The 12474-nt window shown below is 37.2% G+C and overlaps 2 protein-coding genes across 3 annotated transcripts; one reads left to right on the top strand and one right to left on the bottom strand.

The window, feature by feature from the left end:
- Positions 1–1838: 1838 nt before the first annotated feature.
- On the top strand, positions 1839–3712 carry LOC145237465 (calmodulin-like protein 4). 2 transcript variants are annotated; one of them, XM_080100333.1, is made up of 6 exons: positions 1860–2012; positions 2255–2285; positions 2352–2492; positions 2638–2735; positions 2817–2907; positions 2969–3712. In XM_080100333.1, the coding sequence occupies exons 1-6, from the start codon at positions 2010–2012 to the stop codon at positions 3064–3066; spliced, it is 462 nt and encodes a 153-aa protein (XP_079956459.1). In that variant the 5' UTR covers positions 1860–2009; the 3' UTR covers positions 3067–3712. The 2 variants fall into 2 exon arrangements, with proteins under 2 accessions (XP_079956460.1, XP_079956459.1); XM_080100334.1 differs by lacking the exon at positions 2817–2907 and having other exon boundaries at positions 1839–2012.
- A 200-nt stretch (positions 3713–3912) lies between these two features.
- Positions 3913–9733, bottom strand: LOC145237464 (aspartate aminotransferase, mitochondrial-like). The gene is made up of 11 exons (XM_080100332.1): positions 9504–9733; positions 8638–8794; positions 8454–8576; positions 8335–8394; positions 5578–5651; positions 5431–5518; positions 5253–5321; positions 5006–5192; positions 4783–4948; positions 4567–4717; positions 3913–4322 (listed from the first exon to the last, which is right to left on the bottom strand). Exons 1-11 carry the CDS (start codon positions 9587–9589, stop codon positions 4200–4202), a joined length of 1284 nt encoding a protein of 427 aa, XP_079956458.1. The 5' UTR covers positions 9590–9733; the 3' UTR covers positions 3913–4199.
- Between the last annotated feature and the right edge of the window lie 2741 nt (positions 9734–12474).

Below are 12474 nucleotides of genomic sequence, written 5' to 3'. Positions count from 1 at the left end.
CGAAAAATACACGCAATAAGAGGTGTCGCATTTACTTTTTGTTTAAGATATGTGACGTAATTTTTCTCGAGAAATTTGTATTTTTTTCTAGAGAAGCGAGACTCGATTTTTTCGAGATTTCTCAAGAATTTCTCGACTTGAATTTCTCGAGAAGGAACTCTAATGAGTACCCACTTTTTGCGCATAGGTACCAGCAAAAAAACAAAACGACTGTGGGTTGTGTAATTGATATAACACAACCAAGTGCGACTTCTGGCTGGGAAAGAGGAGACATTTTAGCAGCAACACAACTTAAAAAATACTGTGAAAGAAACAAAGGAAAAAAGGGAATCAGTCCAGTGAGCTCTAGGGACAAGTTAAAACAGAAAATAATGTTGCAGTTTTATCTTGACACATGATACAATTTATGGACAATCAAAAGATTTTTTAAGAAGGGTCTATAAAACTGTTTGAAATCCCTGATATGCAGCAGATGGGGAATGGGGATCTTACCCACTGGTCCTGGCTAAACCTAAACCCCCAAACTGGCCTAAAAGGCGCATTCTGATGGCAGAGAATAAGCCTCTTGTGTTCTAAACTGTCCCCCATCTGTCAGTATGTTGGTTAAGAATACGGTCCCTTGGCTACAAGAACGTAGTAAGCAATGCGTTCTAAAATTAAGAAAAATAAACACCATTACCAATTACACAGCAGAAACAAACCAGCCTCCTCTTACATGACATGCATGACTGCACTTTCTGAAAATCAGTAAAAAATTAAACTGGGTGAAAACCGCAGTGTATTCATCTCTTTACTGCACTCGTTTGGTATGGAACAAGGAACTTCGTAGTGGTCGTTGAACGTCACAAAAAAGCTGTTGCATCGTACGACGCTTCAGAACATTGTTCCTGTAACCTGTTCCTGTTTTTGTTTCAACACTGAAAAGTCAAATTGAACCGATACGCAAAACGAAGGAATTGGGAATTGGGGCATATTTTAATGTTCTTGGAGATGTTCTTTTTTTTGATTTTTTTCGCAAAATGTATTTCAGTGATCAAAAGACGACACATGGCGTTGGGCAGTGGTGGGATTCAAACTTTTTGTCAGTGTTACAAAAGGTCTATTTACAGTTACCAGTAATGCTAACCGGTTCGGTGATCTCATAAAATTTCGTGAGACGGTTCTATAACCGGTGTGAACCGGCGCCAACAATAATTTCATGACAACTTTACGTGACAAAGGTTATTTCTGTTTGTGACGTCATAAGGTGTGTGTTAGCTGGTCACTGTTGAGCGTTGTACGTCGATATACGTTGTGTTTGGGCACGGATATCACGGATATAACTGACAAACATGGGCAAATAGTTATACTATGTAACAACAGAAAGATGTTTTAAGAAACAATAATATGACTTTCAACAGGTTCAAACGAATTTGTGCGATTGTTCACGTGGTCCTGTTTTTTAACGGGCTAGGATCGAAATACCGAAACATAATCAAACCCATTGCAAATTATAAGTTTACGATATTTTTGTTGCTTAGGTGTATATGTAATAAACTTTGAATTGTTTACCAAATACCTTTCTCGTGGCCCCCAGTAAAATGGCAAAAACGGCCCCCATGTTGAAAACCAAATATATTGTACAAAGAGTCCATACGTCTAATTAATTTAATCAAGGGAAGTACTGTAGGGAGGGTAGTGCGATCCGATACGTAGATTGCGTTCCGTAGGCTACTTGGGGTACGGTACTGTTTTTTTTTGTACCGTATTATGTTTGTGCAAAATATGAGCCGTTGCACACAACCCAATTGAGTAAAAGAAATCTTTTGAAATAGATACAGTTTAGCGTGTTACCAGAAGCCGTAGATTGTAGAAACATGCGATGTTATATTTTTTTCTCAGCTTTTCTCCTTCCGCCATTTGGACCTGTTTTCCGTCGTTCCGCAATCCGTATTCCCGTCTTTTCTTTTTGGTCTTGAAGTACGGTATCTGCCCAACTCCTTTGATAAACATTTGTACTTTCCTTAAAAATGGTAAGTTTATCGTGCTATAATTGCAATAGTATAATGTTGCAACTCATAAACCTCATGTTTGATGATTGGTCCGGTATGCTGTTGTTTGTTGCCAAGTTGCTAGTCAATGCTCAAATGCGAAAAAAAAGTTTCATTTCAAAAATAAATAAATTTTCTTTTACTGCTGTTGATTGCTGAGACAATGTAAAACAAAATATCAGAAACGCATTGTGAGATTAAATATATTTTGTTCACATTTTTAGGCTCGGCATTTAACAGAAGACCAGATTGCAGGTTTGTTAACATTGTTTTGCAGTATTTTTTTTTAAACCAGTGTCTCCTATAGCATACTATGTTCAGAGTATAGAGAATGCTTCAATCTTTATGATAAGAAACGAAATGGAAAAATTCTATGCAGCGATTTGGTGTCAGTCATGAGATCCTTGGGAGCTTGTCCTACTGAAATAGACATCAAAAACCACTTAAAACTGATATCAAAAGGTAAATCGATAAGTTTTGCAATTATAGAAAAGCAACATGCTAACATTAAACAAATAAATATTAAATGTGGTATTGTCAGGGTAGTTTTAATGTAATGTATGTTATTTTAATGTAAATGTTTTTTGTTAAAAATGTTTGTTTATAGCTCCTGGTGATCACATGGATTTTTCCCATTTTTTGACAATAATGCATAAACAAGGGTCAAGTAAAAACATTAACAAGGACATTTTGGAAGCTTTCAAGGTAATGTTTATTTGATTCGAGTGTTTGTGCAAAACCATATATTTTTGACAAACCTTTAAACTGTTAAATTTATGAATCCAGATTACCGATCCTTCTAATTCAGGAACAATACCTGTATCTTATTTAAGAAATATATTAATGAATACTGGTGAAGCCTTAACCATGAAAGAAGGTATGTAACATTGATGGTTTGGTTTATTTTTTCACTCAATTACTTGTTCATTACCTTTCAGTGGAACAAATGTTTCAGAAGGGCAAGGTGTCAAGGAATCAGAAAACAGTCAACTACAAAGAGTTTATTTCCCTGGTTTCAGCACCAATTCCCTACTAATTTCACTCAGTTTCTGTTTGATTATTAATTTAATTCATATATTTCAAGATTGTGGTTGTCTAATTTTTTTGGTGCAATCTAGTGTAAATTTGATGTACAGCACGTAAATTTTAATTACCTTTTATTGCAATTTGCCTTATTCACTGTAGAGCAATATTTTGTACCTGTTCTTACGCCGCTCTTGTGTGTTGGTTTTGCATTTATAATGATTGTGTTTATGTCAGTTTAGGATCAATAGTGTTTATGTATTAATTTGAACCGCACTATATGAAATGAACGTCGTCCTGTATTTAAATTAACTGAGACCTTTTTTTGGCCTGCAGTCAAACTTTATTCTACTTGTTGCGAAAAAACAATAGAAATCTTTGAAAGGGGGTCGTCAGTTTCATTGCAACAATGGGCCGCCGGATGAAAACCACTGATTTAGAGCATTGATGCCCCTTGTGAGGGAGACCTTGTGATTGCTATGTGCTTTAGATTTTTCTGTAAAATTACTGCATCGTCATGAGTTTTCGTTTTTTCCGAGGGCTGGAAAGTTAACGTGGATTTTTTTTTCGAGTAGTCGCTGTTTGCGCTAAATTTATAACGAAAGAAGCCAGTTTGTTACATCACAACACTATGCTGAAAATTGCAAACACCTTCTTTCTTTTACTTGTGATGGAATGAAGGATCAGTGCTCGATCGAGGAGATTGTGGAAGTTTGGCGCGTTTTAACATTATTGTAATTTGTAGCACTTTTATGCGAACGAACTTTTGTTTGTACGTTAGATAATGCGTAGGATATCTTTGGTTAACTTTTTTAACTACCTATTGTGTGAAAAAGATAGCGTGTTAAGGTGAGAGTCGTTTCCGTTTAAAGCCACAAATAACCTTTGTGACTAGAACTTTTATTCATGACCAACAACAGCAAAAAGTGAAGACTATTTTTTCGGTGAATTAGGAGCATGATTAACATTTAGAGATTAACAACTTAACATATTTTTATAACTGTAACAATGAAATCACCCATGCATAAACCGTCTTACAAAATTAACTCTGAACGAGGACCTTTACAAGGCACATTGAACAGCCAAATAATTACAGCAGTGGTGCGCAATATGTAAAAAGCAATTTAACTTTCAAACACATTCTGCCTATTTTGTGACTTGGTGAATTGCATGCGCCAGATACTGTACATTGTCTGAAGAAACACCCGCAACAGATATTCTGCCGTCCTTCGTGAGATAGACTGAGTGATCGCGTGTAAGTCGTTCAACCTGCAGAAAGTGTTAAATCAGAAATCCCAAAAAAACACTTGTGGGCGTATATACAAAGGGTAAGCTGTGTGTAAAGTCCTAGAGGTGTAAATAATTGTTTTGGGGGGGGCTGCATCGTAAACAATAAGTGCATGTAAATATTAGTCAATTGGATTCAATGCTTATTGTCATCACAAGTAGATTTATAATATTGTTAAGAAGTGTGTGACATGCATTTTAATTTTCAACTGCAAAAGCAACATACCTCTCCCTGGGTTAATCCAGTAAAACAGAACATTCCAATTTGATCAGTGATATGTGACCAGTTCCTAATTGAACCTTCTTTTTTAAGATTTTCCACCAGTTGTTGTCGCATACTTATGATCCGGTCGGCCATACCCTTAACCTCTACAAGCCTGTATAAACAACAAATTGATGTTTAACACTCCAGAAGTGTGTCATTGAACATATGTAAACAAACCATTGTGCGTTTAAAGCCGGGTCATTTAGTATGGTTGCAGCAATACGAGCACCATTGCATGGAGGATTTGAGTAAAGCGGGCGGATTAAAATTTTTAGCTGGCTCTCTACTCTAGCTGCTTCGTCTTGATCAGCACAAACAACTGTAAATGCTCCAGCACGTTCACCTGAAAATATGCTTATTAGTAAAAAAACAAGTTTATTCATAATGACCTATGCCATACCATAAAGTCCCATGTTTTTAGCAAATGACTGGGCTAAAAGAATGTTGTGGCCATCCTCCACAAACAAGCGCATTGAAGCAGCATCCTTGTTCACATCACCACTGGCAAACCCTTGATATGCCATGTCAAAAAAAGGAAGCAGATTACGTTGCTTGCAAATCTTTGACATTTCAGCCCAGTGTTCTGGCTGCAAAATCAAAAAGCAGTCATATGAAATTGTATTGATGCAATAATAATCTAAACTTACTTTGGGATCGACTCCAGTTGGATTATGGGCACAGGCATGAAACAAAACAATAGACTTTTCGGGTATTTGCTGCAAACAAAATTATGTCTGATTTTGGTCTTTAACTTGTTAAAATGGTTCAAACATCTTTAACTGTTTTGCTTTATGACCACACAAGAAAACTGTATGTTGCACTTACACTGATATCATCTAAGGCACCATCTGCATCAAAACCACATGTGGCTGGTTTGTAATACCTGTATTTCTGGATCTCAAGGCCAGCATGCCTGAATAAACAAAACATTTTGGATATCTCTCAGCAAACCACAGATGCACGAAGACTCACATAAATATAGGGTTGTGATTTCCCCATGAAGGAGTTGGTAACCATACTGTCTTGTGTCCTTGGAAAAACTTGCTCTGCAACCAACATATGAACACTTTGTAAATGCAAACTAGAAATCTAAGAAAACTTAGATACATCAAATAAAAAAAAGAACCTGGCCTTTAAGACCGACCCCCATCAGGGCCATGATGGAGGTTTTGTGTTTGAAATCAACGTAAAAGGAACTTAATCATAAACATAACTGCCAAAGTAGTGTTGTATATAGAATACATCATGTAGACCAGGGGTGTGCAACATTTTTCGTCGGTGGGCCGTATAACCGATTTCAGACCTCAAGCGAGGGCCACATAACTTTATTTCATGTGCACAATAAATTCGAAATTCTTCCAAAAGCACCAATAAATTTATTTTCTACAATATAAAGAGTTTCAGCGCAACACTGGCTTTCACAACAAAGCAATTGTTTACTAGACAAAGGGAATTGTTCCGTCACATTCAGTGAAGGAGGCTACTTGTTATAACTGCTGTATGATCCACCGGTTGGAAAACGCTGATTTAGCATATATTTGTTACATATAGGCTATTATAGCAACTTAGGAGATTTACCAAAAACTAGTGTAAAGTTTTGCTAAATTCTCAGAAGAATTGCATTTTTTATCTTAATCAGTGTGTTGGTTTGGGCCACACTCGAAAGCTTGGCGGGCTGGGCTGTGGAGCGCGGGCCGTATGTTGCACACCCCTGATGTAGACTTTCAACAATCTCTGTTGTCATCATCAGTGCAGTAATGTTTCTGAATAAGTTACTCTTCGAATGCGTGTATACTGTTCCTAAATGTAAACGAAGTTTGGTAAAAGCAGATCTTGCAGGGTGAGACTGCTTTCTTATGCCTTATTCATTAAGATTTATGGTGTTTAACTGTTTGCCCTTATAAATGTGCAGGAATAAACAGGAAATTAGTTTAAGTTATGTATAAAATGAATTGTGGACAGTATTAATATGCATTAAAACATCACATAAAATGTAATGAGGCAAACAAAAAACAGCATCTGGAGTAAAAGCATCAAAAAAGTTTAGAAATGCTTTGTATTGTAATCCTGCAAAAAAAATTTTTCAGTCATTTACATGAAATATCAGTTTTAGAGACAATAAGAAGGTGGTTCAGTCTAGTGCATGAATCACTACTAATATTTTTACAAGGCATTTTTAAAGAATAAGAATAATTTTAAAGAAAAAATAAAATTTAAACTGTAACATTTAAACTGTATGAAAACTAGAATAGTGGTTTTCCTATATATTGCCAGTTTATATATACTACATCATATTTAACGATGTATCACACATACCGGATATATATTTGGCACCTACATTTCATTGGGTCCCTATCTTTTTCCTGGCACTATAACTTTATAACATAATTGTTTCTGCAAGCATAATCTAATGGGTCCCCACACATATGCATATGCGATTTGGTAACAGTAAAAATAGGGCACAATCATTGTTAGATATTTACCAATTTACTATACACATTATTTGATCTACACATATGATTGTTTTTGCAAGCAAAAACGAATGGGTCCCCACACGTGCGTTTGTGTGGATTTATGGTAAACAAACATCCTGGTTATTTTTACATTCTTAAGAAAAAACTTAACCAACTTTAGCCTTATTCTTTTTGCATCATTATTGTCATATAATTACAAACAACAGTAAACAAGAACAGGATAAATACTTTCAATTTAATCTCATGCTTTGACCTTGATATTGTCGTTCAAGGTCAGTTTTTAAACACAATTTTCCAAAACTGAAAATGTGCTTGATAACTTAACAAAACGACATAGAATAGCTGCACAAAGCTGAGCACTCCCGCTGCATTCACCCGCCGTAATCGTAAACAATTGAATTACTCCCTTGAGAGTTAAGAGTTCTATCTGACTGACAGTGTACACATATTATGGGCTGTAAAAGTAACTATTTGGCCGATTAAGGCAAATTTTTAAATACGAAACGAATAACCTACTGCAAACAATTGTTTAACATTTCAGCACATAGGGCTTGTATTTCTGGCCTAAAACTTATTATTTTGGGGTTTAAGGGGTAAAAATGGGTGAATCCAATAAAAAGTTACAAAATTCTTTAGAATAGCTTACATTGCACCAACCAACAAAGCATGAAACCCTCAGATTATGTACTTGGGTCAGTACAGCCGTTTTTATCTTTTTTGTTTTGGGGGCCTGTGGGTGAACTGCTGGGTCGTTTGGGGTCAAACTTCAGGAGGATCAAATTCGGAACAATAACTAACATCTGAGCAAATTTGAATAAATTTAAAGCACTCTTTTTTGACCAAACGCATTTAACAAACCAGCATTAGACAGAAACGAATATTTTGGGGTTTAAGGGGTGAAAATGGGTAAATCTTTTTTAAGGTACAAAATTCTTTGAAATACCTTATATTGAATCAAACAACAAAGCATATAACTCCTAAATAAAGTACTTTAGCCAGTATAGCTGTTTTAAAAATTTCACGTTTTGGGGGGCTGTGGGTGAACCAAGGGATCAAACGGGGTCAAAATTCACATGGACCATCTTTAGACCAATATCTGTAATGTGCGTAAATTTGAAAAAGTTTGAACCATTCTTTCTTGACCAAAACGTGGGAACAAATCCGCGTTAGAAAGAAAAAAAGAAAAAAAATATGGACAAAAACAATATGTGTCCCCTTCAGGGGAGGGGGCCCAATAAAAACATAAAATCATTACCAGAAAATTAGCTCCAATGCGAAGAGATCCTGTTCCTGAAATTCCTTGTGTAGTTACATTCTGCAATGCGACAGGCAAATAAATTATGCTGATTTTAAAAGAACATGTTTACATCTTACTCGTTTGTCAGATATAACAGCACTGTCTGGGCCAAAGGCAAGATTCGCTGCAGCTGTAGTAAAAGCAGGAAGGCCAGTTATTCCAAGGTATTCTTTGTCCATACCAAGTACCTTCTCTTGAGCCTGTTGGATAATTGATATTGTTGAAATCGACTAAAATAAATTAGATTTGTTGTAAATATACCTTTGCAACTGTTGGTAATACATAAGGTTTACCCTTGTCGTCTCTATATGCACCTACACCTAAATTCATTTTCTTTGGGTTTGAATCTCGTTTAAAAGCTTCAGTAACTCCCAGAATTGGATCAGGGGGCCCCATTTCAACATCAGTCCACCAAGAACTGTAAAAACAGTCAAAAATTATTTGAATGTGCCAAAAAAAATCACTTGAGGTGATTCCCCCGGTTAAAGACCATAGTCACACAATTAAACAAAAAAAATCATATTTATTTAATTGTAAACATCCAAACAGTGTAATTTTCACATCAAATATAATCCTGTTCATTGATACTTTGTCACCTTATTTGGCGGAGACTAATTTATTGCAGGTTTAAATGAAACGTTTAATTGGCAATTCATATTTTGTCACTTGACATAACTAAAACTAAGATATAAAATTACACAGAATAAATGCAAGTAACTGGTGTCCACTACATGGCTGAGTAAGTTTTGATACTGTCAGAAGGCGCAAATCAAGTAAAAGAGGTCAACACAGCCCAATTATAGACGCCTTTGGTGCAAAATTTACGCGTACAAACCCCAAAAATTGGTGTGCAAAGAATTTTGATTGAAAAAAAATCATGCGTGCAGCTGCCATACTCTGCAGACTGGATTACTACAGAACAGTAATTCTACATTCTATAGAATGTCATGTTTCAACTGCATTTATTTCAAAAATTACCTTTGCATTTAATGCTTCTGCATTTTTACTTCATATTTGTCGATAAAAAAATCTACACCTAATTGCAAACAGAAGTAATCGATTGCATCATACACAAACAAAATGCAACACTGGCAATTGCAGACTTATCAAAAAAACTCTCTTGTTACCTGCATCTGGAGGATTGATTTGCCGACATAATTAGCTTGAGTTTATGCATCAAGCCAGACGTTCCCTTAGTGCAAGACATCGCCATGGTACCGGTTTAAAATTTCCTGACACAGCAAAATCAAACAGTTAACTAACAAGAGGTGAAGACTTGCTTGCACGCTGCGGTCTTGTTTGGTAACACTTATTTACGGAATGATGGAACGAAGTACAGATTAATTTGCGGAATAACGGGAACACAGATCAACAGGGAATAAACATTACTTTTGCCACAAAATCAGAAATTCAACGGTGGACACTATAGTTCCGAATCCGAAGGTAGTGGACGTTAAATTAACACCAACTTATAATGGCATTACTTTTATGTGCGCATCGAAAAGAACCGCTAAATTGGAACACAGACCAACTTTGGTGGGCCAAAGCATATGTTTTGTGAACAAAACGGCCATATTGCTATTCGTAAAAAAGGAATTAAGCTTCCAAGTATAAAGAATAAGATAGCCCAAGAAGCTCAGCTGACGCAGGAGGACATGTCATTAAAATTGCTGACACGTACAGGGGCGCGTGGTTCCCGCAATGAATCACAATGCCTTGGTTTTAAATGTCCTCCTGCGTCAGCTGAGCTTCTTGGGCTATCTTATTCTTTATACTTTAAAACTAAATTCCGTCTCCTTCTCGTAGTTTGTATTGGTTGTCTGCACTCTGCAGTAGCGAGTAAGGTAATTATCCCGATTCTTAAAGCTTGCTGGATACATGGAGCCGACAGCGTGACCACAAAGAACAAGTTTTTGTTATTTATTCTGGTTAAGCAACACACATCAAATCTAATTTATCTCAAGGTAGTGGAAGATGGGACAAAAGACCAACGATAAAACATTTGATTTCAAACTGATGCTCCTTTTTCTTACGATCATTGCAAAACATCACCTTCTTTTACTTACATTAACTTTAGTATGTTTTAAGTTCAAGGCTTGCAAAGATACGGAGCACATAATATCTGATGTAATAGATAATAGACGCGACATTTTGCCAACAACACGTAAATTTCATGGGAACGAAAATTCATGCTTGCAAAGTTAAAATCTTCTATTAATTTTTTATTTCGTTGAGGGCCATTAAAAATCGTTAACTTACTCCGCAGGCCAAAGTCTAAAATTTTTCCAGGTAAAAACTTTTTTCTGGCACAAACATCAGGGTGGCTACACACCGTTTTCAATCAATAGATTATTTTATTTGTATCTTTTATAGTTGTATCCCATTAGCAGCCGTTAAAAACATTCAGTTTCTACTCTGGCGCAAAAATGCCCGAATGGTTATTGATGCAGAACCTACACATAACAATGCCTTGCCGTGCGTCACAATAAAACAAAAATTATAGTTATTGTTAAAACGTTGGACTTTCGCAGGCCAACAAAATTATCTCGTGGGCACAATTGGCCCGCGGGCCTGCAGTTGGACCACGCTGCATTAGTTTATGCTTTGCAAAAGCAATGTGCCAAAATGATGGTCTAAAACAGTGGTTCTCAACCTTTCGTGGACCGTGGCCCCCTAAAGTAACTCTTTGGCCTCGTGCCCCCCCTTCAAGTAACCCTGTAGCCTCCTTAAAAATGTAAATTGCAAACTCGTCCTGGAATTCGGTACTAATTTTGGCTCTAAACAGGTCGAATAGAGTAAACAAGAATCTGTAATTGTAAAAACCTCAATATAGACAAATAGTATGAGAAATTGTCGATTGAATTAGGGAATAAAGTTAAAAACAAAATGGCTTTTAGTGGGTGTTTCTGGTGAATCTGGTCTTAAATCACATGACCTCTTTACACACGTCAAACCGCGACATTCGCACATCACAACAAACTACTTTTTTAAACGGCGATCCACAGTTGTGCACGATTCTAAATAAACCGTTCATCGTCACAAAGCTAAAAAATCGACGCGTGTATAATTTTTGGAACATTTGTTGCAACATTTAACAATGACGGTCGCGTCAAATGATGGCTGGTTTTGTGTCAGAGTAAAACCCGTTACTTACAACACAGTCGCATTATACGCAATAATGATCCAGCTGGCCAATAACCGAAGCTGGTTGCGGTCTCACCCATGGTCGACTAGCCTAGGCTACTCGGTGCCTATGAAGTAGATCATCGGGCTATGAGCCCAGCCCCTAAAAATACCACAAAAAATAGAATTAAAATGAATTGTTGAGCCGTGTGGGGTAGGCCTAATAAGACACAATCGTACTGATTGGACAAAGTTTCGGAAAAGGGTGGCGTTGTAGTGTTGCTGTTGCGGGCAGTGGATCAGGGCGGCCCAAACCCTGGCACGCTGGCTCTAAGTGGCCCGCCGTTAGTTTTTCTACGGCCCGCGAACACTTTCTGCGTACAATCGTCTACGCCAGGGGTCGGCAACCTTTTTTGTCCCGCGGACCGTTTTTGAAACCGAAATTTTAACGCGGACCGGCCTTCAAAAAACTACAAATATTCAACAATGAAAACGACTAAATTAGTTTATAATTCCAGGGATACATGGGCAAAATGTTTCAAAGCATTTAACCTGAAAAAGTATACGGCCCGGTAACGAACTCCTCGCGGACCGGCACCGCGCCAGGGACCGGTGGTTGCCGACCACTGGGCCACGTACATTATTTATTGCAGGTCAATATGCATCTATTCTAAGCCAACGGCGGCTTTTGCGCTTTTGGTCCGAGATGAACGCATTGATTCTCTTCCGTCGAAACATCGGCACCTCAAGAACTTTAAATATTTGTAACTGAGTGCAGGCTGATGTGCTTTGTGTCACACATTGTGTAATCTTAACACGAAGTCAAATGGTAGCCTACCGCAAATTGCGACGCAGAAGGTGGGCTGTGCGGTATGTTACCAAACATTTATTCCACTGGTCTTGGACCACCCTGCTTGAATAAAATCATTTTTGTTCTGCGCAGAATTCCGCAAAACGATAATGTGTGTGCAGTCA

This window comes from Phallusia mammillata, chromosome 7 (assembly GCF_965637545.1).
Source record: "Phallusia mammillata chromosome 7, kaPhaMamm4.hap1.1, whole genome shotgun sequence".
In the NCBI taxonomy this organism is placed as follows: domain Eukaryota; kingdom Metazoa; phylum Chordata; class Ascidiacea; order Phlebobranchia; family Ascidiidae; genus Phallusia; species Phallusia mammillata.
This window is presented reverse-complemented; position numbering and strand designations above follow the sequence as displayed.